General features: G+C 45.1%; 6 protein-coding genes across 9 annotated transcripts; 4 read left to right on the forward strand and 2 right to left on the reverse strand.

The window, feature by feature from the left end:
- Window positions 1-1551: 1551 nt before the first annotated feature.
- LOC108110680 (1-phosphatidylinositol 4,5-bisphosphate phosphodiesterase classes I and II) lies at window positions 1552-26266 on the reverse strand. Of its 4 annotated transcripts, none has more exons than XM_017219808.2 (16): window positions 25887-26266; window positions 17999-18145; window positions 12787-12924; window positions 11546-11679; window positions 10968-11153; window positions 10612-10809; window positions 9903-10085; window positions 9146-9326; window positions 8244-8478; window positions 6982-7130; window positions 5019-5232; window positions 4084-4947; window positions 3317-3764; window positions 2858-3229; window positions 2658-2802; window positions 1552-2584 (listed from the first exon to the last, which is right to left on the reverse strand). In XM_017219808.2, the coding sequence occupies exons 1-16, from the start codon at window positions 25977-25979 to the stop codon at window positions 2351-2353; spliced, it is 3921 nt and encodes a 1306-aa protein (XP_017075297.2). In that variant the 5' UTR covers window positions 25980-26266; the 3' UTR covers window positions 1552-2350. The 4 variants fall into 4 exon arrangements, with proteins under 4 accessions (XP_017075297.2, XP_017075295.2, XP_017075296.2 ...); XM_017219806.2 differs by having other exon boundaries at window positions 2858-3250; XM_017219807.2 differs by having other exon boundaries at window positions 3317-3782.
- LOC108110681 lies at window positions 13775-16158 on the forward strand. Its single transcript, XM_017219809.2, has one exon. It carries the CDS (start codon window positions 13887-13889, stop codon window positions 16011-16013), a length of 2127 nt encoding a protein of 708 aa, XP_017075298.2. The 5' UTR covers window positions 13775-13886; the 3' UTR covers window positions 16014-16158.
- LOC108110683 lies at window positions 16227-18200 on the forward strand. Its single transcript, XM_041818125.1, has 3 exons — window positions 16227-16296; window positions 16370-17488; window positions 17775-18200. The coding sequence occupies exons 1-3, from the start codon at window positions 16227-16229 to the stop codon at window positions 17975-17977; spliced, it is 1392 nt and encodes a 463-aa protein (XP_041674059.1). The 3' UTR covers window positions 17978-18200.
- On the reverse strand, window positions 20814-21766 carry LOC108110685 (trypsin). The gene has a single exon (XM_017219812.2). It carries the CDS (start codon window positions 21748-21750, stop codon window positions 20902-20904), a length of 849 nt encoding a protein of 282 aa, XP_017075301.2. The 5' UTR covers window positions 21751-21766; the 3' UTR covers window positions 20814-20901.
- On the forward strand, window positions 22753-23728 carry LOC108110686 (lectizyme). Its single transcript, XM_017219813.2, has one exon. The coding sequence runs from the start codon at window positions 22792-22794 to the stop codon at window positions 23623-23625; it is 834 nt and encodes a 277-aa protein (XP_017075302.2). The 5' UTR covers window positions 22753-22791; the 3' UTR covers window positions 23626-23728.
- LOC108110687 (lectizyme) lies at window positions 24924-25836 on the forward strand. The gene has a single exon (XM_017219814.2). The coding sequence runs from the start codon at window positions 24962-24964 to the stop codon at window positions 25772-25774; it is 813 nt and encodes a 270-aa protein (XP_017075303.2). The 5' UTR covers window positions 24924-24961; the 3' UTR covers window positions 25775-25836.
- Window positions 26267-26900: the final 634 nt, after the last annotated feature.

Below are 26900 nucleotides of genomic sequence, written 5' to 3' on the forward strand. Positions count from 1 at the left end.
TGTAAAATCGGCCAAAGCATAAAAGTCAACAAAGAAAACCCGAGAAATCGGGATGTCTGTAAAATTCTAAAAACTCCATTAATTTCAGTTCGAAACATTTTCTTTGTCTATGTTGTTCAATTGGTTTCATATTACTAGCTTTTAGTAAATTTTTTAATTCTTGCTAACATCAAGATCTTGGTTTTGGTTTGGTTTATTAGTGCCTGGCAATATTATTGCAACAATCGGGTTCGGTTCTTCAATATATATGTAGATTTACATATATCTCTAGGGTAAGTCTAAACATTTATTTAACTAATTTATAGTTATAGGCAACAACAAATTCGTTAGTTGCACTGTCAAAATGTATTGCGGGCCTCACAATTATGGCCTAAATAGTTGTTATTCATTTATTTTTAATTTTTGTCCTTTCGAAATCTTACGCTGTTCTTCGGTTTTCTGGTGTTTGACACCGGTTTTGCTTTTCAATTTAAATATCATTTTTTATAAGTTAATGGCTTTATCGTTAACTTAGCTTAACAAACACAAGCAAACAACGAACATCGATTAAAGCCTTTCATGCAAAAGATAGTTTGCGGTGAATAAAGTAATTACAACATCAACGGTAGGGATAGGAAAAACATCGACAGCACACAGATAGGGATGCAGATACACATAGTTGATCGAGTAATGCTTACATACGTACAACACCAAAACTATTTTCAAATTTCTGCTGAGTTGCTACAATGTTAATGGCTGCTTTATTGAATAAGTGAAGCCATTTGCACAATTACACAGATAGACACCGAATGATATAGACGATTGGCAATTAACATCGAAGTGGATGCAAATACCGGAGAAACACGTACGTAGGTAGGTAGATACCAATACTCTGGAATATTGCTTGTTCGCTATGTGGATATATCGTACCTTGTGGAACATTCTTAATATGAAATCTACGACACACACACATTAAAATTTACAACATCAATTGGGAGTAAGGAGACCAACTGTGAGCCAGATAGAACAGGCTCTGGTCCTGCCTTATGCGTTTGTGGTAGGATCTCGAGTCGGGTCTTGAGTAAGAGTTATGGGAAATTACAACATCTAAGGTGGTTCTGCCGTCCAGTGAAATGTAATTTCAACATTGTTTTGATTATTCTCATAGTGTTCGTTTAGATTACGTACTCATACGAGTATGTGTGTTGTAGGCTATGCTTGAATTTTGGATTTAGTTACAAGGCAGCTTGGGTTCATTTGATTTCTTTCTTGTTTCTCGTATGATTATGATTACGTTAGGGAAGGTGTCTGGTCTACAACATAGGTCAAATACATATACTGATCAAATTTACATATTGTTTGATTGTCTTGAAAATGCGCCTCCAGTCCACAGTTTGAGAGTCACATAAATCTATGCGTGATTCCCCGAAAACTGCTCACGATCTTTCGTTTTCTGGTATTTTTGGTGTTGTAGGTTGTGTGCGACGCCGTCTGTGCGTGTGTGTGTATACGTTGGACCAAGGTGAAAATTGGGAAAAGTAAATGGGGTAAAATTAAAAAATTGTAGAAATATTAATTCTGAATAGAAATTTATTGGAACCTGCTAACAACTATAAAAACGTAAGAGTAGTGACTAAATCAAGAATAAATAGCAACCAACCAAATAATAATTGACTAATTGTTGGTCTAGACTTGTGCTCAGACGTTCGCTTACACGTCCGCCTTATGTGTGCACGAGATTCATTCCAAAGCTTGTGCAAGAGCCTTAAACTTATAGTATAAATTAGATCGATTAAAACTGATGTAAAATACACACAACCACAATTAGCATTAGATAAATGGAGCACTAGACCTCCTTCGTATAGACAAATAAATTATACTTAGTTTCAGCTTCTGTTACGTTTGCTTGCTTAATTAGACACTCAGAGTTTCAGCGAAGTTCGAATAGGAAGAAACCGTACGGCTTGACGAGGGTTCGATGGACTAATGGATTTACATCCATCATAGATTAACAACGATAGTCACAGTTTACCGATAAAGTACTGTAAAGTACGGATACGTTAACAGTTACACTACAAGTACATCATACATGTGATAGATTACGTCTAGTTTGTTCAGTTAGAAAACGCGTTTCGCTTGGATTACCCTCAGTAGTGGGGTTTACAAGTCCGAAGGCCCTTAGATCTAGATCGAGGTCAGTTCCCGTTCAAAAGGTGTGGGAGTGTAGGGTCTACTCCTCAGTTGCTTAAATTCTAAGAAGACTTTTTCAATTCTATTTTTCTGCTGTGAATACTGAAGACTAACAACTGTTGAACCACATTTAATCCTAAGGATTGGGGCGGGAAGAAAAAATCGTAAGGGCAAGGCCCGTTTACGTCTTCATCTCCGCTGCTGCGGAGATGCTGTTGTGCGACTTGGCTGGCGATATAACCGAATGGCCACCGGAAGCCCCTGCATCCAAATTTAGTGTGAGATTATTGCCAGAAATGGCAGACGAACCGGAGCCCGAGCAGCCGTGGTGGTGTGGCCCGCGGAAAAGAACTAGGAAGCCATTGCTTGACACGCAGCTACGCGATTCCGCCTCCTTGTCGAGGATTTGACGAGCCTAGTGGTTCAAAAAGAGGTCGGCATTAAATAGGTCTATCAAAATGATTTAACAAATTATCTCACGGACTTACCTTGGAGCGGTGTTCTGTCAAGGCATTGCGAACTGATTCGTGCTGCTTCTGCAGTTCATCCGTACGCCTATCAAAGGTTTGCTTCAGACGTACCCGCTCCGCTACGCCGCGTTCCACCACGGAGCTAGCCACTTCTCGTTTCATTCTGCAAGACAAAATACGGATTAATAACCCATTTACAAATGAGGTATGCAACCCACCTTATCAGCTCATCCCGATCCCGATGCACGGTAGCCAGATTCTTGACTTCATTGCGGCGCGCCTCCTGGAGCTGGTGCATCACCTCGCCGGTGACCTTGTCCAGCGACGCTTTTAGCTGCTTTGTCTGACTAGACTGCGACGTCTTTAAGACCTTCTCAGCTGCAGTGTATATAGCATCATGGTATTTCTCCTGCAGCTCACGGTACTGAGACGTGTAATCGCGGCAGGCACTGCGTAATCGTGACTCTTGAGTGCTGCTATCCAGGGTGCTGCTCCCACCGGCCAAGTCCTCCCCAGCATCAGCGGCTGCACTCTCCTCACTGCTATCGCCCAGATCCAGAGGGCAGGCGGGAATCTCTATACCGGGCTCACTGTGCGGAGAAAGACAATTACTAATTTCAATGGCGTCGTCTGGCAGTGCCGCTCCCACTGAGAATCGCCCCCGCCCAAACACTTACAGACTCTTGTTGCTCAGCCGTTTCACAAGCTTGTTGGTGATGGCAAACTTTGGCTTCTTGCCCTCCATCGGACTGGATTTCTGGCCGGCGATCTTGACCTTCTCTTTGTCGTGCTTCTTGCGCAACGACTCTAGCTTCTTTTCCATTTCGAGACGCTTCTCCTTCACGGTCTTGTGGTCCAAGATCTTCTCCAGCGGTTCAGCCAGCACAAGGTCCACATCAAACTGCGAGGATTCGACCTGGCGAATGGAGGTGCTTACGGACTGATCCAGAGAGTGCTGGTGCTGAATGGAGGGTGCCACAATGGAGACGCTGTCCTCACCCCTACCGCCATCGGTGCGATCCATGCTAGCCTCCACGCTCATCACCGCCGTTGCCGAGATACTCGGCCTGTGTTTTGGCGAAGTGGCTAGCGATTCTACTGGGCGCAGCTCCTTTTTCTGACCACCTACTTGGACGAAAACGACTGGAGGATCAGACAGAATCGAATAAAGCGAGTGGGCAGGGGAAAAGGTTTAGAGGTTGTGCAGTTTGTGTGTCCGTCAACCGTTTTGAGTAAGGGAGTGTTTGTGGAGGTGGAAAGTGTTTTTGTGGGTTGTGTTGTGGTTGTGGTGTTGATTTAACCAAATCCGAAAATCCAAAAGTTCAACCGAAAGTTATATGAAAGGTTACCAAAAAGAAAAGTAGAAAGAAAAGAAGATAAATTAAAATCGCAACTTGAAATGGGTGAGTGGTTCTACTCTGTGCGGCTACTGCTGTTTACTCACACGACTTGGAGAGATCCTCGTCCGCATTGCTCACCGCTTCAGCTTCGTCTGTCAAGACAGACAGCTGAATATCGCGCTTCTCCAGCTCACTTTGGTATTTAATTGGATTAGCCAGGGCCTCGGCGAAGTTGGAGAGATCATCAGGCACATAATCCTTGACTACCACGCAAAGAAAAAGGGAGGCAAGGGCTATTGGTTGTCCCACCTCTGATCGAAGATTAACATGTCGATACCCAGGACAAAGGCCAATTACAGGCAAAACCCGATGACCAATAAGTTTGCCTCCCTCTTCATAAGCTGCAATTCGGATGCTCGCCAATTCTGGAAGAACCACTTTCTTAAACACAAACGGCTCCTCGTCATAAACAGGATTCATTCCATTATCCCGGACTGTCTTGGTGCGGAACTTCTTCCTCACCGTGTCCGCTGGCAGCCCGTACATATCCACTTCCACAAAAGTGTTGGCCCTCTTATCCGTGAGAAACTGACCGGATAATACCGTGATCGAGACAGTGCCTGCTATGATGCCATCCACAGTGCTTTCTGCAAAGGGATCCAACCTGCGATCGGATCGCCGCATAAACTCCGGCTTAAGTAGATAACCAGACCGGGCGTTATACTCGAAAATTCCCAAGTTCAGTTGCATGGCCAGATCGAGGGTTTGGAAGTTGAGAGCAACAAGTTGACATCCCGCATTCCAGAACAACTGCGGCATAAAGTTGGAACTATCAAAGCGTGTTCCCGCCGGATAGACACGGGATAACTGGTGTTTGTTGTAGTTCACAAACTCAATCGGTCGCTCCTTTAACAGGGTGGTCGCTTGCTTTTCATCGAACGAGGACATTTCATAGCAGCGGTTCTTTTCTATAAGATTGGTTAAAAGGAATGGGGGTTAAAAAATAGTAAGTATTCCTTACTCAGGAAAGAATACTCACTTTCTGCATTTTCAAAGGAGCTGAAGTGGATGGGTTGAACATAGTTGACCAAAGCTGAGATCTCTGCCCCGGCCTCTGTTTCCTTCTGAGCCTTTTCTGGGGGAGGTTCGTTGCCACTTGGCAGATTGGGCGTAGTGTTGGGCAGGGATTCGTCTTCCGATGAGCTGTCCGAATCGGAGGATCCGGTGCTGTCTTTGGAGCTCTGGCGGATTTGCTGATTTTGCGGTAAGAGATAAAAGATGAACGTTTTATTAGCATAGCCGTCAACAGTTAGATATAAAGTATACGCTGTGTGGTACCCCCTGACTGAACTATTAAAGTGCATGTCATTGCATTGTGCTAGTCCTGAAAGAGTATGTCACATACATGGAAAGGAAGATGGAATTTAAAACCCATTATTATTATTATACTTTGTGCTGTTTTAGTCGCCAGAAATCCAACGCTCTTCTTGTTTTGCTTTACACTGAGAAAAATATCCTTGCCAAAGTCTCATAGATACGAATGCTATTTCTCTGGCAAAATTATAGATACGATACGATTCGATGGATATTTTGTTATAATATTAATGTTAATACTTATATTACTTATACAAATTTGTATAGTTTTTCTCTGTGTGGCGATAATGCGAGTATGGGACAAGAAAATTGCACAGATTGTGTTTTCCCTTCACGGCGAAAAAGGGCCGAAAGGGGAAGTAGTCAACGCATTGTTAAGCATTGCATAAAGTTTACGACACGACGACAGCCAGGACATGACAGTCTGCGGTCTGCGGTCTCTGGTTTCCTTATTCCTTCACCCTTAACCCTTCACCCTTTGTCCCAGCGGAATCACGTCACTCTGAAATCGATTTATAAAAGTCCCATAATTCCGGCAGTCGAAGGAAGTGCGGATAATGTGCCGCTGGCCGAATATCAAGACCCTGGCGAATTCCCAGCGGCTAATGAGGCCAAAATGCACAGCATACAGCGCTACCCATGTATATGGGAATGGTTCGCCATGTGAGCAGCGGAACCTTGGCTGCCATTAGCACCGGCCCAAACGGCATTTATTATGCAACACAGCCATTAAACCTAAACCAGGACCAGCAAAAAATTCATAAATCATAGCACTGCGGCAGACCGGAAAATTAAATTCAAATCCATAAAGAGGCCTAAATGAATCTTTAGTAGGAATGAGATTTGACCACCATTTAGCCAAATTAGTTTGAATTTTAGTTCCAGCCAAGTTTGCAAATGGGGATTCCCCCGAAGCTCTGATTTTATTTACTGCTTGCGATAGTAATGGCAGGGATAACTTCTACGTAGTGACCACATCGTGTGTCACTTCCTGACCCACTTTGACTTTTCACAATTCGAAGCTCGTTGACTGTTACTGTAAATCAGCAAGAAACCTGACCTCATACATTTCCATTGTCAGGCATAACTAGCATATTCCATTCATATCAATAGACACCTTCATTATTAACTTTACTTCTCACACAATACACTCAGAAAAATGTGGGTTCCTAACAGAGACTATTTTATAAAACCAAAAGGGAATTGGCAAATATAACTGGCAAGCCTAACTATTATGAGTTCTGTGGTATTTGGGTTTGCCCTTTCAAGCATGCTTTGTTTGGCTGTGTATTAATGTCGGTTCTCCCTTCTGTATACTGTCATTATGAGTACTGCGTTTGCAAACGCGGACTGTAAACAAAACAGTCCGATGCCTATCATCACCAGCAGGAACAAATGCCAACAGCAAACAAAATACAAATCAGCCGGAGTCAACAGACAAACTACACAATACGCCTTGCCATAGATATGTCTGTATATCTCTACATACATATAAGTGCCATTGGGAGTGTGCCATTAAATGCAATTACAGGCATGCCAGTGCTACGCCCACAATAACCGTAATGGATGGAAACACTATGCTCCTTGACCTTTTATTGCTATGCTCGATGGCAGAAAACAGAACTCACTTGCAATGGCGGCGCATGTCCTGCTGTCCCAGGTGCACTTCCGGTTCCTGTTCCCGTGGCAATATCCCCGTTGGCGGTGCTCCTGGTCACGCTTCCGTCCTCTTGACCGGCCGCCAAAGCCACTTGTGCTGCTGCCGCCTTGGCATCCACTGGAAAACGCATTAATCAATTAATTGTATAAAAGCATTATAGACAGATATTTTCTCAAAAAATGTATGCCAGTTTTGGGTAATTGGCAATCTCTAAAATGTGTACTTAAATTCAAATTATATCTCGCTAACGCTTTTTGCCAAACCAATTAGATTATGGACGGAAGGAAAATGTGCCAAGCTTTTAAATGTAGTTTGCCCTAATAAAATATCATAAAAATATATATATATCAAATTATATAAGCCAGGAGTGGGAGGCGGATAAAGAGGATGCAATCGCCGCTGGGAGCCTAGAGACGGAGAGATGACAGAATGGATTCCTGAATTGCAGCCAGGGGCGAGGGGTCCAAAGTAATTTGCATTTATAAATTGGCTTTTTGCAATTCATGGGCTAAATGTCATCCAGCCAATGCCGAAAGGATGTGGCTGTTAAAGGAGTGCAAGGGTGGAAGAGTGGAAGAGCGCTGGGCGACAAATGTCGGGGCCCCGGGAAAACTGTGCAGCTGTGCATGCTAATGGCTCCTCCAGGAACTAGAAGCAAGCAAACAGAAAGTGTAAATGGAAGTGGTCAGACGGCAAATTTATAAACAACGTTTTCGTTGCAAAACTTTGAATAAAAGCAAGTCAAAGTTTTTCTAAATATTTGGCTCGGAAACCAGTTCTATTGATTGTAAACCAGAAATAAAAGGTTTTATCTTCTACAACAGACTTTAATGTCATATTCCTTACTTAAAGTCAAAGTGGGAGCTTCCAAGTAAGCTTCTTGTCAAAGATATATCAATCATAGGATATATACAAGCGAACTGATGAACTGGGGACCACCAACCCACATCCCTCTTTTTGAATATTGGGGCGTTGTTCCAAATTTGATATTCCCAGACTGCCTTCCCGGCTAATGAACATTTTGCAAAAAAAAAAAGCAGCAGGGAGCAGCTGCTTCGTGTGCGAAACTCATTTGCATCTTTCCTAGACCAAAAGGGGGCTCAGAAGGGGTAAATGAAAGGCAGGAAGCTTCGAAGCCAAAACATATGTGAGTCGGGAAACAGAACCTAAAAACAGCCAACAAGGCGAGCAAAAGAGGGGTAGAAGCACGTTGAGGGTAAGTTAGCTCACCTGAATTGGCCGTAGTCAGTTTGTTGCTGGCTGCCGGCGTGCCCACCTGTGCCGGCTTTTTGTGGTGGTGATGGTGGTGGTGGTGGTGGTGCTTTTTCTTGTTCTTGATGATAATCTTGCGCCGAAGCATCGCCGGTGGTGGCAGGTCCATGTTCGGTTCCAGTGGATGAGAGTCCAGCGGCTTGTCGAGAAGCATATCGCCAAATATTTCACGACAATAGTTGGCTATTTTGGCCTATTAAAAGCGAGAAAAAAATAATTGAGCTCGAATATTTTGTACGCTATCTACTAGTTTGCATTTGAGACAATAACTAAATGGGATCTGGAAACCGTATTTCTTTCTTAGCTAAGAGTTATGTCCTTAAAGAGCTTTTAGGAATCTTTTTAAATTGCATATCGAACAAACTGGGCAACATTGCAAATAGTTTTTATCGGTTTCATTACCCGGCCATCATATGTAAGAGGTTGATAGTAAAAGTTACTTTCTTTCTTGGTCCATTGTTACCAGCCTGTTTTCCCAGTGGGAAGTTTAGTATATATTACTGCTTTTAATGGTTTAACTTTAGCCTTTTACCTCTCAGGCTGTAAAAACTTTGCCTTGCTTATTAGCCAGCTCGTGGAGCTTAAGGATTCGGCAATTACCGTTCGAGTGGCTTTCGAGATTCGCCACGTTTCAGAGCTCTTGACTACCTTCATGGCCTTTAAGTAATGTTTTTGGACTCAAGGACTCCCCCATGTGTGCCGAGTTCTTTGCTTGTCTTTCCCCGAATGATGGATTAGGGTGATAAGTTAGGGACTCTACTGTTGTTTTAGGACAAATAACTTTTTGGCCTTCCCTGTTCTACAATTTTTCTTGCTAATTCCTTTTGAGACTTAGATTCTAGCCTTTATTCACTTCTCACCTGTTGCCTTGGGTTGCAATGGTTCTCAAAACTCAATATCACAGGGTATTCTGATGTTTTAAATGCACTCTCTGCGATGGCCTCCAACACGTCCTTAGCAAAAATCTCGGGCACGAACGTATAGCCGTGAACAATGACCGGCTCCTCGGTACGACCATTCCAAAAGTCAAGCTCAACGCATCTGCAACAGGGCGGGTAGAGGGAAAAACACAAGTTGTAAGTAGTTAAAGCAAATGACAATTTCCCACTTTCGGTTTTCATTTTCCTTTTCCCATTTCCTCTTCCCATTTCCCTCTGTAAATCGCACGCAGAGTGCCGAATGCATTCTGACAGTCGTACAAGCGCAGTATAAACTCAAAGTAACAGCTTCTGCGTCAATAAATTTTGTGATGTGTGCATCGGCGTCTGAATTAAAGTTGTCACTGACAGACAACCTTAAGTCGAATTAATTTAGCCTAATGGAACAAATTCGAAAGCGTGAGTTCAGGGTTGATCCCATAGTTTAGCAATCCTGCATTCCAGTTCTTTTTTTCTTCACGTTTGCAAAAATGGCCCAAACGTGGATTCGACCTCAAAACCTGCAGTAAACGTTTTAAGTGAGTGCGACAGAGAGTGGTTTTTTAGCTGTGGGATTCTCAGCTGAAGGTCACTACGTACGTACACACATGCACCAGCTCCCGAGCGAGGACAACCGACCACATCAATTGCGTCGTTGCCATTCCATTGTATGACCGGATTGACTCCACATTCCACTCACCTGCATCCCGCTAGGAGGCACTGCCTGTATATCTCGACGGAGGACTTGCCCGTCAGCTGGTGGCCTGTCAAGTAGGTATTGTGCGAGGAGTTGATGAAGTAGTGCGACATCGGCTGGTCCATATCGTCGCAGAGATCAAGCTTGTTGGGCGCCATAATGGGATTGTCGTCGCCCATTAAGTACCTGTGGGTACAAGGAAGAAGATAGGGATTAGTCAATTGTCGACATAGAGAGCTGTCATGATGGCAAAATCTACGGCAGTCTTAAGACTTTTATGCGAAAATGCTTATGCAAATTCAGGGTAGCGGTTTCTGTTTTCTGTGCGTGTAGGTCTTAGCGAAATACACACTCGGTGGCAGCTGAAGTGTCTGAGCAACTTTGCAGTTTCAGCTGAAGGCCGCGTCACTTTTCGCGTCGTCCTTCGCCCGCTTATTCCCCTTAGCAGCTGGCTGTTACATACAGTAAACTGTGGGGTAGACCCCTGAGGGGAAAACCATTTTCCCTTTTGCAGAGAGCAGAAGCAGCGCAACGGCAAATTCATATGCATATGCATATGCGCTTGCACTTGAGTGGGCCTTCGAGTGACTCTAACAGCACGAACAGCTTGCACTGCGCCTGATAAGCTGTCACGCCCAGAAGGGTTCCCAAAGTGAGTGGATCCAGTGGCTTTATGTGGCAGTCAGTCCACAGCAGCAACAAGTCAACTTACCTCAAAAAGCCATCCAGGCTGAGCTGGCCCTTTTGTGCGTTGAATTTGTTTGGCTCATATTGCTGGATGAGTTCCTTGGCGCGAGCGGGATTCGCGTACGGGTAGAGGATCTCGTTCAGCCGGGGATCGCGCTGCGTCTTGTTCAGGAATTCAACCAACTGGGCGATGGACATGCACTTGCGTTTTGAGTTGCCCACACTGAAGGGAGAAGAAAATCGTAAAATAAACGAATGGCTTTAATGAGATAACTGATTGAGGAATCTAATGAAATCTTTTGAGTAATAATACATAAACAAAAAATCGCAATTCTTTCCTACTGGATAAGTGTTTGATTACTTTTTTTCAGGTTCGCTTACATGCTGTCAAAGAGTCGTTCCACTTCCGAGCGCTGCGTCAGATATTTGTACAAATTGTAAAAATCCTCGAACTGAAATTTGGTCACCGATATGCTATCAACCTTTCCCGACGGCAAACCAGTCACGTCCAGCGCCTTCTCGACACGTTTGCGATCCTCCTTGTTCTGGGCGAAAAGTTTTATGATGCTGAAGTGGTCACGACGACGAAATTGACCAGCAGAGGAGTAGACAGCACGGTTGGATGGCGGACAATGGAGTGGGTTGAGGGTTGATGTCGTCGCAGTTATCATCATTGTGGTGGCCAGTGATGCGTGGAGCCACGTTCCAGAAGCAGCAGCAGCAGCAGCAGCAGGAGGAGGACCAGGAAAAAGGGAAATTGCGAAATAGAAATTGGCGTAAATTTCAATTTTCAGCTCAGCGTCGATGGCTACACTTAACAAATATTTGTCAAGTGCTTGAACGCACAATGCACAAAAGCCAGGGATCCGAACCCGAAAGTTGGCTGGGATTCACGGTTTCAGCACATTGAGCGTTGAGTGAGAGTAGTGTGAGAGGAATGGGGGGCTGTTGTGGATTACTTTTTCACTGGTATGCGACCGCTCTTGTCCACCTGCAGACACAGTTTGGTGTGGGCCTTCTGCAGGAACATAATTGCCGACCCGTTGAGCTGGGCCAGGCTGTAGGCCAACTTGATGAGTCCGTCCGACCAGAGCTGCAAAAAGCGGATGAGAACTGTATAAAATATCGAATGAAACCCGAAAAATGTCTGTATTCTGTAAAATATATATGTAATATTCTCTTTCTAGAGCGGGATTATTGATAAATTAAAATTATTATTATTATTTGTTCATTCTCTGTAGCTGCCAGTCTACAGCAGCCTCGAATTACAACGGAAGTATGAATATTATTTACATCAAAGCAAAGCAAAGGCAAAAGTTTATTAACCCATTTGCCAGGCTCATTGGCTTAAACTCAGCTACACTCAATTTAATGAACTCGGATCGTTCTGTAATTTACTGACAGGGCGTGATTAGCTCATACAAAGGGAATTTCTGAGATACTTTTTGAGTGGCAACACGGGGCGAATGCGTGATGCAGGCCGCAGATTGATTATATAGTCAGTCAGACAGAAAGCAGTGCAAGACCGTTGCCCATTTGGTCTCCATTTCATTGTTTTCCGTGCCCCAACTATCGTCCATTCAGTGTATTTTTGGCCAATATTGTTTATTTTATTTGCGAAATTCCTTTGAAAAAGTTATTGAAAATTTCGGCATTTTCATAATTTGATTTTCTTTTGTTGCCGTTTCTGCGGTATAAGTTGATTTTGTTTATTTCGGGAATGTCCGCGACGCGTGCCAAAAATAATAACCAAACCAGCACGCTACCGGGGCCGCTGACCATTGATGAAATAAAGCATTGATTTTGGGCAAGGTCAACCCATGGCAGTGTCTGACTCGGGGAATGGACGACGGATGGACAGTGACACGCCTTCGGGCGAAAATCAATAAAAGCGTCGTTGAGTGGTCCATAATAATTTTACGCGACTTCGGCGACCCACTAAAAATAGCCAAAGGCGGAAAGCGAAAAGGCATAGGTGTGTCCCGGATGAAAAATTGGCAGGGGGACATACATGCGGCCTAAGTTTTAGAGTGAAACCGAGGAGTTGAATTTACTTTGCGTTCTTGGAGCTACATGGAAAGTGCATACTCTTGTCCTAGTACATTTTTAATAAGAAAAAAACAAGAAGGACATGACTATCAAGGACATTGCTATCCACTTCAAAGCCAAGGCCCCCAAATAATGAAACCATTGGAATTACCTGGGCTATATCTCGCCGAGTGCAGCAAAAGTTGACGAAAGTCATGTTGACGAAATCCGAGCCGTGGCACACCGTCACCGTCTTCTCCTCCAGCGTGTCCTGCGGGCCCAGCGTCACAATCTGACGGAGCTTATTGTCCTGCAATGGAACGATGACCATGGCCATGATAATTAAAAATGAGGAAAATTAAGTTTTATGACGCAGCACTCGTAAATTAAAGTCATAAGACCTATTCTTTTAGTGCAGAAAAATTAATTATCTCAACTCTTAAACCAAAAACAAACACACCACTTCCGACGTCAATTGACTGGTGTAACATTCTTCTATTAAGCCGAGCGTTTAGGCAGAGAACCCTTTAAAGTATCGTTTAGCGTTGATAATCGAGAACGTACCTGGAAAATTATAAAAAGGAAGGGACTCCCTGGTTGGCGGCAGGTAACGTTTATCTGCGAGCGTCATGATTTGATTTTAACTAACAACTAATTTCGGAAAATTTGTCGCTCTGAATAATGTTAGGGGCTTTCCCGTCTCCCTCCTACGGGTCTCTGTATGGATTTTTGGCCCGGCACCGGGCGAAGCGTAAACCGGAAATGACTACGGCGATTATCTTAATTGCTCTCACGCTTCGCCCTTGGTATTCACGCGCATTTCTCCGCCCACCCACGGCCTCTCAACCCTGCGACTCCTTTTTGTCTGCTAATCCTTTCGGCTCTGGTTGAAATTTAAATTTTAAGAACGCTCATTATGGGCCAAATCGTTGGCGACAGCAGGAGGACTGAGACAATTTTAAATAGCCCAGTTATTGATTTAAGAGACGCCAACATTTTGTTACTTTAGCGACGTATGAACCTTATGGAAAACCTAGGGAATTTTCAATTTGTTGCCGGAACACATAACTTTTTGCCGAGAAAAGGCTTATTCGCATATCATAGGCCCTACGTAGTATCTGTCAGCTTTTTATCCCATATTGTTTAGATAGTCGTAAGAACCAGATAAGGAATTAAAATAATTTTTATATTTAAGACAGAAAAAAAAATTTTAAAATCCAAAACAAACTTCTCGGCCAATATAGCAGAAGCTTCGAGCGCGGTGAGAAAATTATGAGCAGTAAACGATCGATTGGCCAACGCCAAGACTCGCAAAATTACAGAGATTCCAATCATTCAAAAATTCCTTGCAACACATTTGGAACTCCGAACCCCGAGCTTAATCCCGGACCATACGAAGTGATCCGTCAGCGTAACTGCAAGACAGGAAAATTCGTCCAATGGGAGCAGTATCCAAACATAAAGCCACCTGTTTCCAAGTGCAGTTACGATCAGACTAAGTCTTGGCTTTATGATGCGGTGGATCGTGAAGGCTGTCTGGAACCCAGCAACACGGAGCAGGATGCTCTAAAGATCTGGAAAATGAGCCCGCACAAGAACACTCTTAACTATTATGGCGTGGTCGATGGACTACGCCGGCCGGAGGATATTAAGTTTAACAGGACCGTGACAGCCAGCCTAAGATACGCCAGTGGCTTTACGAGGAGGAAAGCCTCTAGTCGACCAGTTCCACCACAGACACAGAAACCACCACAACCCGCTCCCGTATGTCGGCCTTACGTCCTCAATCGGCAGGCTCTGCAGGCCGAGCTCCAACGGATGCCCATTGCTAGACAAAAACTAAGTCCCAATGAGGCTTTTAGTACGCTATTTTGCGAAAAGCTCCCGGATCCCAAGGATCCTTTAGGAGTGGATGGGGCCACTCGAAAGATTAGCTTCAGAGAAGTCCTCAATATGGAGAGACCCGTGAAGGAAACCCCAAAACCAAAGCACTGGTACTGTCCCGCAAAATGTGGTGAGCCGGAGAACAAGTGCACGACATTCGAGTGGGCTAAGTACAAGCTGGACCCCCGACCCAACGATGCGGCGTTCCAAGAGTGGTACGTCAACCAGAAGCTGCCTCCACAGAACGAGCCGCACGACTACGATGAGCTGTACAACCGATTCCAAGCTTGTTTCGAAGTGAAGCCCGAACCAGATCCTGAATGTGTAGCCATGGCAAAGTGCTGTCCGGATATGTTGAAGGAAACGAACGATGGGACTGGTGGAGGAGGAGCGACTGGCGGGGGTGGCGGAGGAGAAGGAGGTCAGGGCGATCGAGGAGGTGATGGTTTCAATCGCCCAGGAACTGACAAGGATGAAGGTGGGCCAAGTGGGGTTGGCGATAATGAAGATTCAGAAAAGGATACGGGCAAGGGCACGGACACCGGTAAAGGTGACGGTAAGGACAAGGGTAAAGGAAAGGACAAAGACGACGATGCAGATAAACGGAAGGAGAAAGACAAAGATAAGGATAAGGATAAGGACAAGGAAAAGGATAAGGATAAGGATAAGGATAAGGATAAGGAAAAGGATAAGGAAAAGGATAAGGATAAGGATAAGGATAAGGATAAGGATAAAGATAAGGACAAGGAAAAAGATAAGGCCGATAAGGGTAAGGATAAGAATAAAGGAAAGGATAAGGTCACAGACTGGGACAAAAAGAGAGATCTGAAAGATTTCGAAAACGACAAGCTCAAGCCTCCGGAAAAGCCTAAGGAACAACCTGTAGAAAGCACCACAGATATTTCCACTCGAAATATGTCCTCTGTGGACACCAGGGACTCAGGCCATGACCAATCAGACAGGCCAAAGGTCGGGGGTCCAACAGGACCACAACCAGTCGGGGGTGGATCGAAGCCGGGCAAAAAACCATCAAAGAAGAAACATAAAAAGAAGGGAGAGCATCCGAAAGGCGACAAGGGAAAAGGAAAAAAGGATGGAGAAGCTGAGGGGTCTTTTCCTCCGTGTCCTCCGTGTCCTCCAGTGGGGTGTGGATGTTCCATTTGCGACTGTCTGTATGGCAAACAGCTTCCCATTTCTCCGGCCATGAAATCGGCGTTCGCCCAAGATAAGATTCGCCAATCGAGAGACTATCTTCAACGGATGCGTCACCGCCAGTACATGGAATGCAAGGGCGAGCAGCCTAAGGCCCCCCAGCACAAGGTGGATGCCATCAGCTGCGATGACTGCTTTTGTCGAAATCCCAAGATATCCGAGTACTGTGAGTGCTTGGGCGCCCTGCAACATCTTCAGCAGCTTCTTGGCAAGAAGCGCCATCCGATCGTGAACAACGAACTGCTCTTCAACCTCGACGATCTCCGGCAAAGAATCGCCCAGCGAATGTGCGAGTGTATCTGAGAAATGTGTTTTGGTCCCATTTTATTGGCTTGTATCTTACATTCACGTCTTAGTGTTTTTCAAAATTGGACAATTGAAAAATATAATCAAATTTATAATTATTATTAATGTCTGTCTTCGATGTGATTAAAAAAAATAGTTTTCATTCTGCAAATCTTTTGATTCGAGGTAAAGTTGGTTGACTCGCCGCGTTTTTGTCGAAGGGTGCTGTTAATGGGATACAAAAGCCGGCCTGGAAAGCCACGTCGCTTAGCTTTAGTGACAACCTGTGTAGGCCTCAACAGTAGTTTATTATGAGCTCAACAGACAATACCCAAATCTAAAAAGAAGCCTGTTCTAACTTGGTTCTCAGTAAGTAACAAAGTGGACCCGAGTCGCTGAAGAAGAGAAGAGACTACATTATCACGACAATGGGCAAAAAGAATGTTTGTCTCCGAGGATCTCCGAGATTCCAGGGGGTCAGGGGTCTGAGGGGTCTGAGGGGTCTGAGGGGTCACAGGGGCCTTCTGAATGCGAGTCAGCGGACCTCATAAACACCTTCATTGAAAAACCGCCCACGATGTACCAATGGATGCGATGGAAAAACTGCAAGACCCATAAGCTGCACCTGGAGGAAACCTATCCCAGCATTCGGCCGCCGATCTCGAAATGCGACGAAATCAAGACCCTGCATCATATCGACGACAGTATGGCGGCCAACCAATGCATGAGGCTATTGGACTTTGGCAAGGCAGATGTAGTGACCATATGGAGATCCACTTCCCGGAAAGACACCTTGGGGTGCTATGGCGTTGGATCAGATCCCACTCCGCAGATATTCTTATATGATGAAGCCTTGAGGAAGAGCCTTAAGGCAGCCAGTCTTCTACCCAAGCCACCAAAGAAGTCAAATATAAAGCCCAAGTGGCAGCTCAAGAAAAAAGGGCGGGAACCGGAAGGCGCCTATGTCCTGAATCGAGAATGTCTTAAATCCAAGCTCGACAGCATGCCAAACGTTAAACGACAGCTGAAGTCCAGCAATGCCTTCTCCTGGCTCCACTGCCCGCAGCCAGCGGATGGAAGGCATCCCTTTGATGATAGCACTGGCTTTCCGGCGATCAGCTTAAAACAAGCAATGGACATGGTGAAACCGGAGAAGCCTCCGAAACATGGCCTGCGACGTAAGCACTGGTACTGCCCTCCAAAATGCGGCGAAGTTGAGAACAAGTGCACCGACTACGAGTGGGCCAACTATAAGCTGAATCCCCGAGCAATCGACGAGGCTTTCCGCCAAGAAGTGGCTGCCCAGCAAAAATTCAAGAAACACGAGCCTTCCAACTACGATGAGCTCTACAAATCTTTACAGAATTGCTTTGTTCAGAACCCGAGTGGAAGAACTCAACTCTGCGAAGCGCTTGAGAAATGTTGTAAAAATCGCGGAGATCCACCCTCCCAGGGATGTGGCGAGTTTATGCCCGGTGGCACTGGATGCGATGGTGAGTTAGATGTTGATAAAGAAAAGGGAAAAGGGGAAATGAAAAATGGGGATGACGTTTTGATAATGGTAAAGGACGTAAACAATTCAAGCCATTTTAATCGGCACGCACTCGAGTGCTGGGAATCTTGCCCTTGGATGTATGCTATGCTTTTTGTCATCTAGAGTGACAATTCTTTCTCCCAGAAAAGTCTTTTAATCTCACGGTGACGACAGCCATTTCCTTTTATTAAGTTTTATGCTTAAACTAGATAAATATTTTATTTTTGGATCCTATTCTTTTTCAGTGAGATGCGCCTGCCTCGGAAAATGCTGCTGCAACAGGAAAAAGGGAGGCAAATCCTGCGGGTTTATACCCATTATGATACAGACGAATACATTAACCGAGAGAAACGGCGAAGAATGTTCCTGCTTATCAAAGGAAAAATCGAGCACGAGTGTTCGCGACATTTTCCAAATGGACGTAACCGAAGAAGCCTCCAATCTGTGAGTTATTATAAAGTATACGCACCTTTGGCCGCTTGGCATACTGCCCGGTCCGAACGTCGCGAATTGTGGCTATGTCCAGGATATCCAGCTCATTGTTCTGATCGACCCAGTAGAGAAAGAAGCCCTTCGCATCGACACGCATTGTAACCGGTGTTCCATTGCCCGAGTCCTGTAAACAAAAGATATAATGAGAACCAAAAATAAAACAGGCTTAACCAAAACAATTTAGCATTAGGTAATCAAAAGACATTGTCTCCCAGCCATTCAGATCCAATGAAACACAAAGTCGTCATTCGCGAGTTTATTGAACTGCTCCGAAATCAATTTTTCTCGTACCATTTCTTAGCTGAGTTCTGTTTGTTATTTCTGCTTATTATTTAAGTCAAATTAAATGGACGTCTGCCGGCAACCATAAATATTTAATACCGCGGCCATTCATTCATAAGAAAAAGTCTGGCGAAACGCGAAAGCTGCCTGCCAGCATCTGGCTTCGCCAACCAGATGCGCATTTCGAGTCACCCCAGCCGAAATTAAAATATTTTTTAAATATGCATGCAAATAATAAGTGGCAGCCAAATCTGGCATCCAGCGAACAAGATGTCTCGGAGAACTGGCTTTTCTTCCGGGCAGCGAGACGAAAAAAACATTAAACGGAGCGGGTTGTTGCCATGAGGGTGGTGACAGCGGCTGTGGGTGTTACAGTCGACGAAGGCGACGTGCAACAAAATAAAGATTTTATGAAAATATTTATTGGCTCTCATATAGGCAACAAGTTCTCTCACTTGAGTCTTTACGAAGGGGAACAAAAATCTAAGTATCTCAGAAGCAGATGATGGTACCCCTTAAAAAATGAAAAATGCAATGCAGTGGAAAGATTAACATCGTCGTTACTATTTTCAATATATGTAAGTCAGCTTATATCAATAGTTTCTCGTGGGGCTTCTGAACCCCACGTACCTGCCTGTTTGCTCATGGAATTCCTCCACACCACTTGTTCGCTCCGCTAAAAAGTATGGTATGCCTTGACCCTCGACGGTATTGGCCCATAAAGATTAGGGAATGCTTGTTGTTATGGCCAAAATTGATGTGCTTTGAAATACTCGTTACGAGCATATTTAATTTGCGCAGCCACAAGTTCATTATCCTTTCGGTATCGAATTTTCTGGATGAGTTTAATGAACCCACTTGCCTCGCAAAATGGTCTGCCCGGCTTCGAAGGCAAGGGCGAGAGGCTCCTTAATAATTGAAATTGAAAACATCAACTCGGATTCGCCCCCACTACTTGTGATACTCAATTAGGCGCACATTTTCTGGTATTTCCCGCTGGGCTGGTCTATTGGTTGATTAGAGAAATCCGAGGTGCGCTAAAAAGGATCGCCCATCGCTAATTGGAGTCCGCAGCCCCCACTCGAGTAGTCTTGGATGATTTTTCTGTTTGTTTAATTACTGAAAACTAATTGAGTTGCGGTCGCCGCGTTAACTTCATTAATTCAATTATAATATGCATAATTCAGTGGAAATCCAATAACAGCAGAAATTGTGTGCGAATTTCAGCGCTACGTTGTTACTGCTCCTGACAGCCCGAGTTGAAAATGACTGCCGCTTGACACGCTCCTCAGACATTAACCGCCACCGCTTGCATGCATATCAGTAAATGTGTATCCGTATTTGAATCAGCATCTATATAAATAAATACACATGTACATCTGAACGTGAGTGTGCGTTTAGGATAAGCACGATTACATGCATAATTCAATTGGGGTAACGGTTGGAACTGCTCCCTGCATGTCGCCCGGCTAGAGAAAACGCTTAAGAGAGACCGCACACCGAGAAAAAGTGATAGCTGAAAGGACGAAGAACAAGGGATACCAGGCAGATAGCCAGATGGCCTTAAAATGCACTGTGAATATATTTCGACTGCTGCGAAAGTCTATAAAAACAAACTTATTTCGCAGCATTTTTAGCCTCCTTGCCATGTCACAGAGATCCTAAATAATTCTTTAAGTTCCTTTGAGTTTTTCCCAGTACCTATTCCCATTTACAGATACAGCTACATTGAGATCTATGAACACATCTGTTGGGGACGATTGTCACACGCCATTCCCCATTCGGTTGTCAATCATGCTTAGGGAACGGAGTTCTGAAAGGGCTGTCAGGCGTCAAAAGAATGGATGGAGTGCTACAGTGCATTAGGGAGCACTGGGAGGCGATTGACAGGGGATTGGTGGGGGTTAAGAATATGCAAATGCTGCCGTGGACCAGCTCAGTTCCCTGGGAAAGTGTAATCCGTGGTGCCTGGGACCAAGCTATTGAAATGAGCTTAAACAGCTGCTGGCTCAACTACATGCAAATTATATCATAAAATATGTAACTGTTCAGCTCCTGTTTACCAACAGTTTCCTCCCCAGCCCATTTCCATACCCCCGAGTTACCTGAGGAAGTTTTCCTGTCACTCAAAAACTTTCCCGCCCCTATCGTTGACGTTTTCCTAAGCCAACTATCTAGGAGCCATTTGAGAAATGGGTCGCCAAACTCATTTTCTCGTCAGGGTCTGGGTTTGCTGTGGGAGGCTGCTCCGAAGATCACAATTATGGCAACCAAACCTGTCTAGACAAGTCTTACGTCAGCAAGAACAGCTTATCAGCTTATTTCACCATTATTTGGGAAAATCACTAATCCGAAAACAAGAACCAACACCTGATTGAAATCCCTGATGCACTTACTCAGCACTTACACAGAATCTGTCATATATCACTGGCTGATCGGCAACCGAAAATAGTAGTTCGATTTGAGGCAATCAGCCTGACTGAATTGCCTTATCGGGCAATAAAACACGGTTTTCGATTTGCGCTAACGAGTTCCGTGATTAGATACGGAAACTCGCGATGTTTACTTTACTAGAGTATTACGCAAAGATCTCTACTTTTAGTTTAGTTGGTAGTAGGCGGCGATCACTTGGTAGATCCATCCGACGTAAGCCGGCACAGAGGTGTAAACTGTGGGCCGACTGGCATAGCCGCATGGCATATAGCTCCAGGAACCCAGACCCACCAGCTCTGGGGGTCCAGAGATGGGCCAGTAGACCAGTGGAGTGCCTCCGTCTCCGTAACAGGTCTTAACTTGGGAACACACCTGTTCCGCTGAAAGAGGAGCGTCAGCTGGCAGTAGCTCTTGGCACGCAGTTCTGTTGAGCAGGGGAGCAAAGGCGTACTGCAACTCCTTGGAGTACTCATCGCCATCGGCATCGGTGAGTCCCCAGCCATATGCAGCAGCCGTCTTGCCACTATAATCGTCGCTGATGTCCGGCAAGGCGATCTGCTGAACTCGAGCGCTGTACACGAAACTCTCCGACACGTGCAGCAAGGCTATATTATCACTTCCGGCGACTCCATTGAAACCCCTATGCTTTGATGCAAAGTCCACATAGCGCACTTGCGCGTCCGTTAGGTTGGATCTGTTGACGATCCCTGCATACACGGGCGTTCCCACTGCGTCCCCATTGCGATCGATCAGTTCCTCGACACAGTGAGCAGCCGTTAGAATCCATCGTTTGCCGATAATGGCTGCTCCGCACAGGTGGCTATAGGTGGCTTTTGTCAGGGATAGGGAAACCAAGTAGGGCACATTGTCCACTCCCTGCACATCGTAGCCATCGATGATCAGCGGCTGGATTTCTACTTGCTCCGTGCTCCTCAACGATAGGTGCTGAGTATGCGGGACTTTAGCCGCTCCGGCCAAGGCCAAGAGTGGCAGAAGGAAGAGCGGCGAAAACATTACTGATACGGCTAAGAAACAAAGAACGTCTAAACTGGCCGTCATGAAGCCATTTGGCTTTTATAGGAAAAGACTAGAAAGCTTTTGTTATCAGCAAAGAGAAAAATTCCCCAAAGAACTAGTTCCCCCAACCGAATATTTCGGCGGTTAACCATGAAATAGTTAAGTCCAGGAAGGTAAATCTATATACTTTAAAACTAAAATGAAATAATCAGTAATTGCAGCAGAACTAAGAAAAACAAATACTATGCGGTATTGGAAAGAAGTGGGCTGACCTTTGAAACTAGGAACTAAAGATAAGTTTCTTAAGTCATGAGCTGGTGTGGGACAGAAAACCCTTGATTGGAAGGTTGATATCACAATTTTGGTAGTCTAGTAGGAGTGCCCACCTAAGGCGCAGTTTCCAGCAGAGCTGCTCTTTTAATATATGTTTAAATAATAGTTTCATTTTTAAATAATCCCGACCTGCCCCCATGGCTCCGGATCCCATTACCCGCTCCGAGTGCTGTGGCATATAAAACATGCAATTACCATTCGAAGCGAGAAAAGAGGAAGCGGAATGGAGGGTGAAGTGCATGCACTCCCGTGCACATAAGTTGCCTTCAAGTGGCATTAGGGCCACATAGCCACATAGCCACCTGACCCGTCGGGTCTATGGTGTCCTGAAAATGCGCAAACGCAAACGTGCGGTTACTTCAGGGGAATGGGAATGGGGTCAACTATTAATTGGCTTTGTGCGACAGCTAGGAAAGCGCTCGCAAGGGGTCAGTATTTTTAGCATCCTTTGAGACTGGGCCGTACCCAAACGTGGCGTGTCGACACCTCCGTTGGCGCATTACGCATGTCCACTGGGGTGGGTATTTCCGGGGCTTTTCCTTTCAAGGGCAACTTACTTTTAAACATTCCTATCGTTCAATCCTAATCAAGCCAACTAATCGCCAAACACGATTCATAAATCTATCTTCTAATCTCTAGTAAAACACAAGTATAAAAGGTGCCTTTGGCTGGGTAGGCAGTAGACATTCTTCGCCAATCTGCAGAATGAAGCTGATCGCTGTGACTTTACTTGTTGCCCTGGTGGCCGCCGCCCAGGGAGGAAAGCTCTCCGACAAGCTGGCCAAGATCGTGCCTAGCTTCGCCACTGGCTTTGTGATCAACGGCACGGAGGCGGAACCTCATTCCGCCCCGTACATTGTTTCCCTCGCCACTAACTACGACAAGCACTCGCACATCTGTGGAGGCACCATAATCGCCAAGGAGTGGGTAGTAACCGCTGCTCATTGCATTTCGTCACCAGTAGGAATGAGTGTCATTGCCGGTCTCCATACCCGCGCCGAAGTGGATGAGCTTACCCAGCAGCGCAAGGTTGACTTTGGCCGCGTTCACGAAAAGTACTCCGGTGGAGTAGGACCCTACGACATTGCCCTGCTCCACGTGAGCGAGCCCTTCATCTTCAACGAGTGGGTTTCGGCAGCCACCTTGCCCAGTCGTGAGCAAGTCCATGAGGGAGAGACCCATCTGTACGGCTGGGGACAGCCCAAGTCTTACGTCTTCACTGCCGCCAAAACTCTGCAGACTGTTACCACCGAAATTGTGAACTACGACGAGTGCAAGGCTGAGCTTCCGGAAACCGCTCCTCTGGCTGAGAGCAACATTTGCTCATCTTCCCTGCAACAGAGCAAGTCAGCCTGCAACGGCGACTCCGGCGGCCCACTGGTCGTTGAGACCAATAAGACCGCATCCGAGCTAATTGGTGTCGTATCCTGGGGCTACATACCCTGTGGATTGGCCAACCTGCCCTCTGTCTATACCAGGATATCCGCCTACGTCGACTGGATCACCAACATTCAGAGTGCCTACTACCAGCTCTTCTAAAGCGAAGGGAGGAAATAGCAGTCAGATTCAATGAAAGGATCGGAATCACTTTGGTCATAGCCATGATCGATTGTTGAATAAAAGCATCCTACTGAAGTTTAAAGTCTTGTGTTTTTCAAGCTATATTGGTTATCAGGGGATTTTAGATTAGTTTTTTAGACAGTTAATAAAGAAGTGGGAAAATATTTCAGCTGACTTAATAGAAAGGCCTTAACTCTAATCGTTTTGGCATTGAGAACCGTAATCGAATCCTCAAGATACATTGGAATAGAAAAAGCTTTTCAGGAAGCCATGAAATGACGACAAGCATTTCCCAAGATAATTGTGAAGAGTTTGAGGGGAAATTCGATTTGAATTGTAGCTCGTTATAGGTATTGCGTGCAGATTAAAGAGGGAAACACCTTAGTTCATTAGTACCCGCGTTTAAATCTCAACCTCAAATAGAATACCAAAGTAATCCATAGGTGAATCGGTCACATGAGGAACCAAAACTCAATTCGCCTGCGATCAGTTGTGAAATAGCATCTGGAAATGAAAGTTCAACCTTTGTTTGCTTCCTCGCCAAGGTTGCGTTTACAATTTATGGCGTCTAGCTACCACAGAACCGATAGATAATCAGACCCGGATTAAGAATTACTAATTTATGACTTCTAATATAAGCTCTGGAAAAGCACCGACTTTTGGAGGCGTGTGCCATTTATAGATGGTTCAGTCTGGAGAGTCATACACCGACCAATCAATGCCAGCCAAAGTGGAAGCTCTTTCTCGTTGAGATTACAAAAGTGATTACTAATGCTGCTTAACTAGATTGGAAAAGCTCTGCGAAGCTCAACTCTTTCACCATGTCAACATGTTGCTGGAATATGGAACATGACTACCCAAAATGTTTGGTCAACACACCTTGCACTATCAGTGAACTACGTTCGAACTATTTTAAGTTTATTTGCACGATTCAAAATAAATATAGATTAAAATCTAGAACCACTCCTGTTATTGAACTATTGAATGGCTTTGAATGGCTTTAGTAAAAGTGGCCAACATAGTGAAGTGCCATCCAGGGCGAGGCCAAGAACCAGACAAGTCGACTGCAGGGAAGCCTTTCCGTGCTTCAAGTGGATGCAAGCACACGGGAGATTAGCTCATTAATCAGTCAATGGCGCCACTGCAGGACAAAGCGAAATCATATCGGGGCCAAGAATACTCTGGCCAGGATCATAAATCTCCAGGTGATAACGATAGCCGAGTGGAGTGGCCGGAGCTCATATTGGAGATTAGAAAGACCTATAAAAGGCGCTGACCAAATTACTAGTAGACAAAACTCAACAGAGAACTCAAAATGAGAACATTCGTGGTCATATTAGCACTAGCTTTGGCTGCAGCCTCGGCTAATTTGATTCCCCAACCGGGATTCCCTGACGGCCGCATCATCAACGGTTACGAGGCCACTAAGGGAGAGGCTCCCTACATTGTATCCCTGCAGAGCACATCGAGCTCGCACTTCTGTGCAGGAAGTCTGATCGACAATGTGACCATTTTGACCGCAGCCCACTGTCTGACAAACAAGGAAGGGCAGGCAGTTTGTGGTGCTCACGACCGTACCAACCAGCAGGATGTCCAGATCAGGAAGTTCACCAATGCGCAGTACGTGATCCACGAGAAATACGGCGGTGGTGTGGGACCGAACGACATCGGCCTAATCTTGCTGAATGAGGAAGACGCCTTTGACCTCAACGCCGTGTCGCGCGATGGAAGCAATCCCGTGGCTGCAGTAGGTCTTCCTTCGAAAACATTCGAGGGCACTGGTGATGGATGTCTATACGGTTGGGGTCGCGACAACTCTGGTTTGCTGCCCACGAATCTTCAAAAACTGGATGCCAATGTTATTGGCTACACCGAGTGCAAGAACGCCTTGCCCGTCACCAGCTCGATAGCAGAGACCAATGTTTGCACCCATACCTCCGGAAAAGCTGACGGAGCTTGCAACGGAGACAGCGGCGGCCCCTTGGTTATCAAGTCAGAATACGTTGACACTATAATAGGCATCGTTTCCTGGGGATACACACCTTGTGCATCGACCACCTATCCATCCGTCTACACAGGAGTTGCCTCGTTTTTGCCTTGGATCGCTGAGAATCGTAAGGCTAAATAAGCATTAACCGATAACTGTACCATTACTTAATCCCCCTTATTAAACGAACATTCTGTATTCCATCAACTAACATAACTCACTTAACGGGCTTAATGAACGTTCTGATACTCACATCGTCCCATCGAATAAATTTTTCGCCATCTTGAAGAGCTTGCGGCACCTCCACACTGGCGGTAGAGATGTACGTTCCACCGGCACTCATCATCTTCAGTGCGTTTTTGGACTGGAATCTCGGGTCTCACTGACCCTCAGTTGGCCGATTTTGGTTGTTTTTTGGCTGCTGGTTTGGAATCGCTGCGCCTTGTAGTTTCCACCTAACCGCTGCTCGGCTTTTCCACTACTGTAGATGTCGCGAAATTTCCCCGGCTGCATACAAATGACGCCATGGTCCTGGACCTGATCTGAGTCCTGTACGTGATTCGTGCCACAATTAGAAGGCCGTTCTTTTTGCTAAGCGTCCCAACTTTTTTGAATGCATTCTACAGCTTGATTAAAATTCGTGGTTTCCTGAAAATGCACAGAGAAAATAGGAATGGTTGGTTACCAAATTAATTTGTTCAACTAATCGGTCAGTTCTTAAATAACAATCTTTCTCCTTGCCTGATCACATAAGCTATTTGTTTTTTAAATACAAATACTTTGTATATATTTAAAACAGGGGCCTTTCTTGCTTTCTTTGATATATTCAAAACTTATTTAAATAGTAGTTCCCTATAATTATTCTCATTCTACGAAACTATGAATTTTATAGATGTACAACAGAATCACGTATACGGGGCAGCTTAATTAATGAGTCGCCAAAAGTCAATTTTTCCGACTTTGTTTTCGACGGTCAACCCGATTGAAGGAACCCCGCCGAAAGGTCAGAAGCCGGGGTCTGGGTTTCGGATGATGGGCTTCCATTCAGCAACGGAGTCCATTCATTCGGTCCCCTAACATTCAGAGCTCAGCGGCTTTGTTTGCCTATTTTTGGGCTGCTGTCGCTGGTCTTTGTGTTGCGAAATTCCCTTGAAGTTTCCCCTTGCTCTTTGTTCGGCTTCTAGTTTCTGTATTCAAGTGCACTTCATTTATGCACAAAAACCGTTTTTTGGTTTGCTAATTTGGCTCACAACCATTTTCAATTAGC

The sequence above is a fragment of the Drosophila eugracilis genome, unplaced genomic scaffold (genome assembly GCF_018153835.1).
Source record: "Drosophila eugracilis isolate 14026-0451.02 unplaced genomic scaffold, ASM1815383v1 contig_2152, whole genome shotgun sequence".
Lineage (NCBI taxonomy): Eukaryota > Metazoa > Arthropoda > Insecta > Diptera > Drosophilidae > Drosophila > Drosophila eugracilis.

Coding starts and splice junctions, on each gene's coding strand:
- LOC108110687 (XM_017219814.2), top strand. CDS start 24,962: ATGAGAACATTCGTGGTCATATTAGCACTAGCTTTGGCTGCAGCCTCG.
- LOC108110683 (XM_041818125.1), top strand. CDS start 16,227: ATGGGATACAAAAGCCGGCCTGGAAAGCCACGTCGCTTAGCTTTAGTG. Junction 16,297..16,369: donor AACCTGTGTAGGCCTCAACA/GTAGTTTATTAT, acceptor GTTCTCAGTAAG/TAACAAAGTGGACCCGAGTC. Junction 17,489..17,774: donor CGGTGGCACTGGATGCGATG/GTGAGTTAGATG, acceptor ATTCTTTTTCAG/TGAGATGCGCCTGCCTCGGA.
- LOC108110686 (XM_017219813.2), top strand. CDS start 22,792: ATGAAGCTGATCGCTGTGACTTTACTTGTTGCCCTGGTGGCCGCCGCC.
- LOC108110680 (XM_017219805.2), bottom strand. CDS start 25,979: ATGATGAGTGCCGGTGGAACGTACATCTCTACCGCCAGTGTGGAGGTG. Junction 12,925..17,998: donor AGTATGCCAAGCGGCCAAAG/GTGCGTATACTT, acceptor GTTCCATTGCAG/GACAATAAGCTCCGTCAGAT. Junction 11,154..11,545: donor GGTCGCATACCAGTGAAAAA/GTAATCCACAAC, acceptor TGACCACTTCAG/CATCATAAAACTTTTCGCCC.
- LOC108110685 (XM_017219812.2), bottom strand. CDS start 21,750: ATGTTTTCGCCGCTCTTCCTTCTGCCACTCTTGGCCTTGGCCGGAGCG.
- LOC108110681 (XM_017219809.2), top strand. CDS start 13,887: ATGAGCAGTAAACGATCGATTGGCCAACGCCAAGACTCGCAAAATTAC.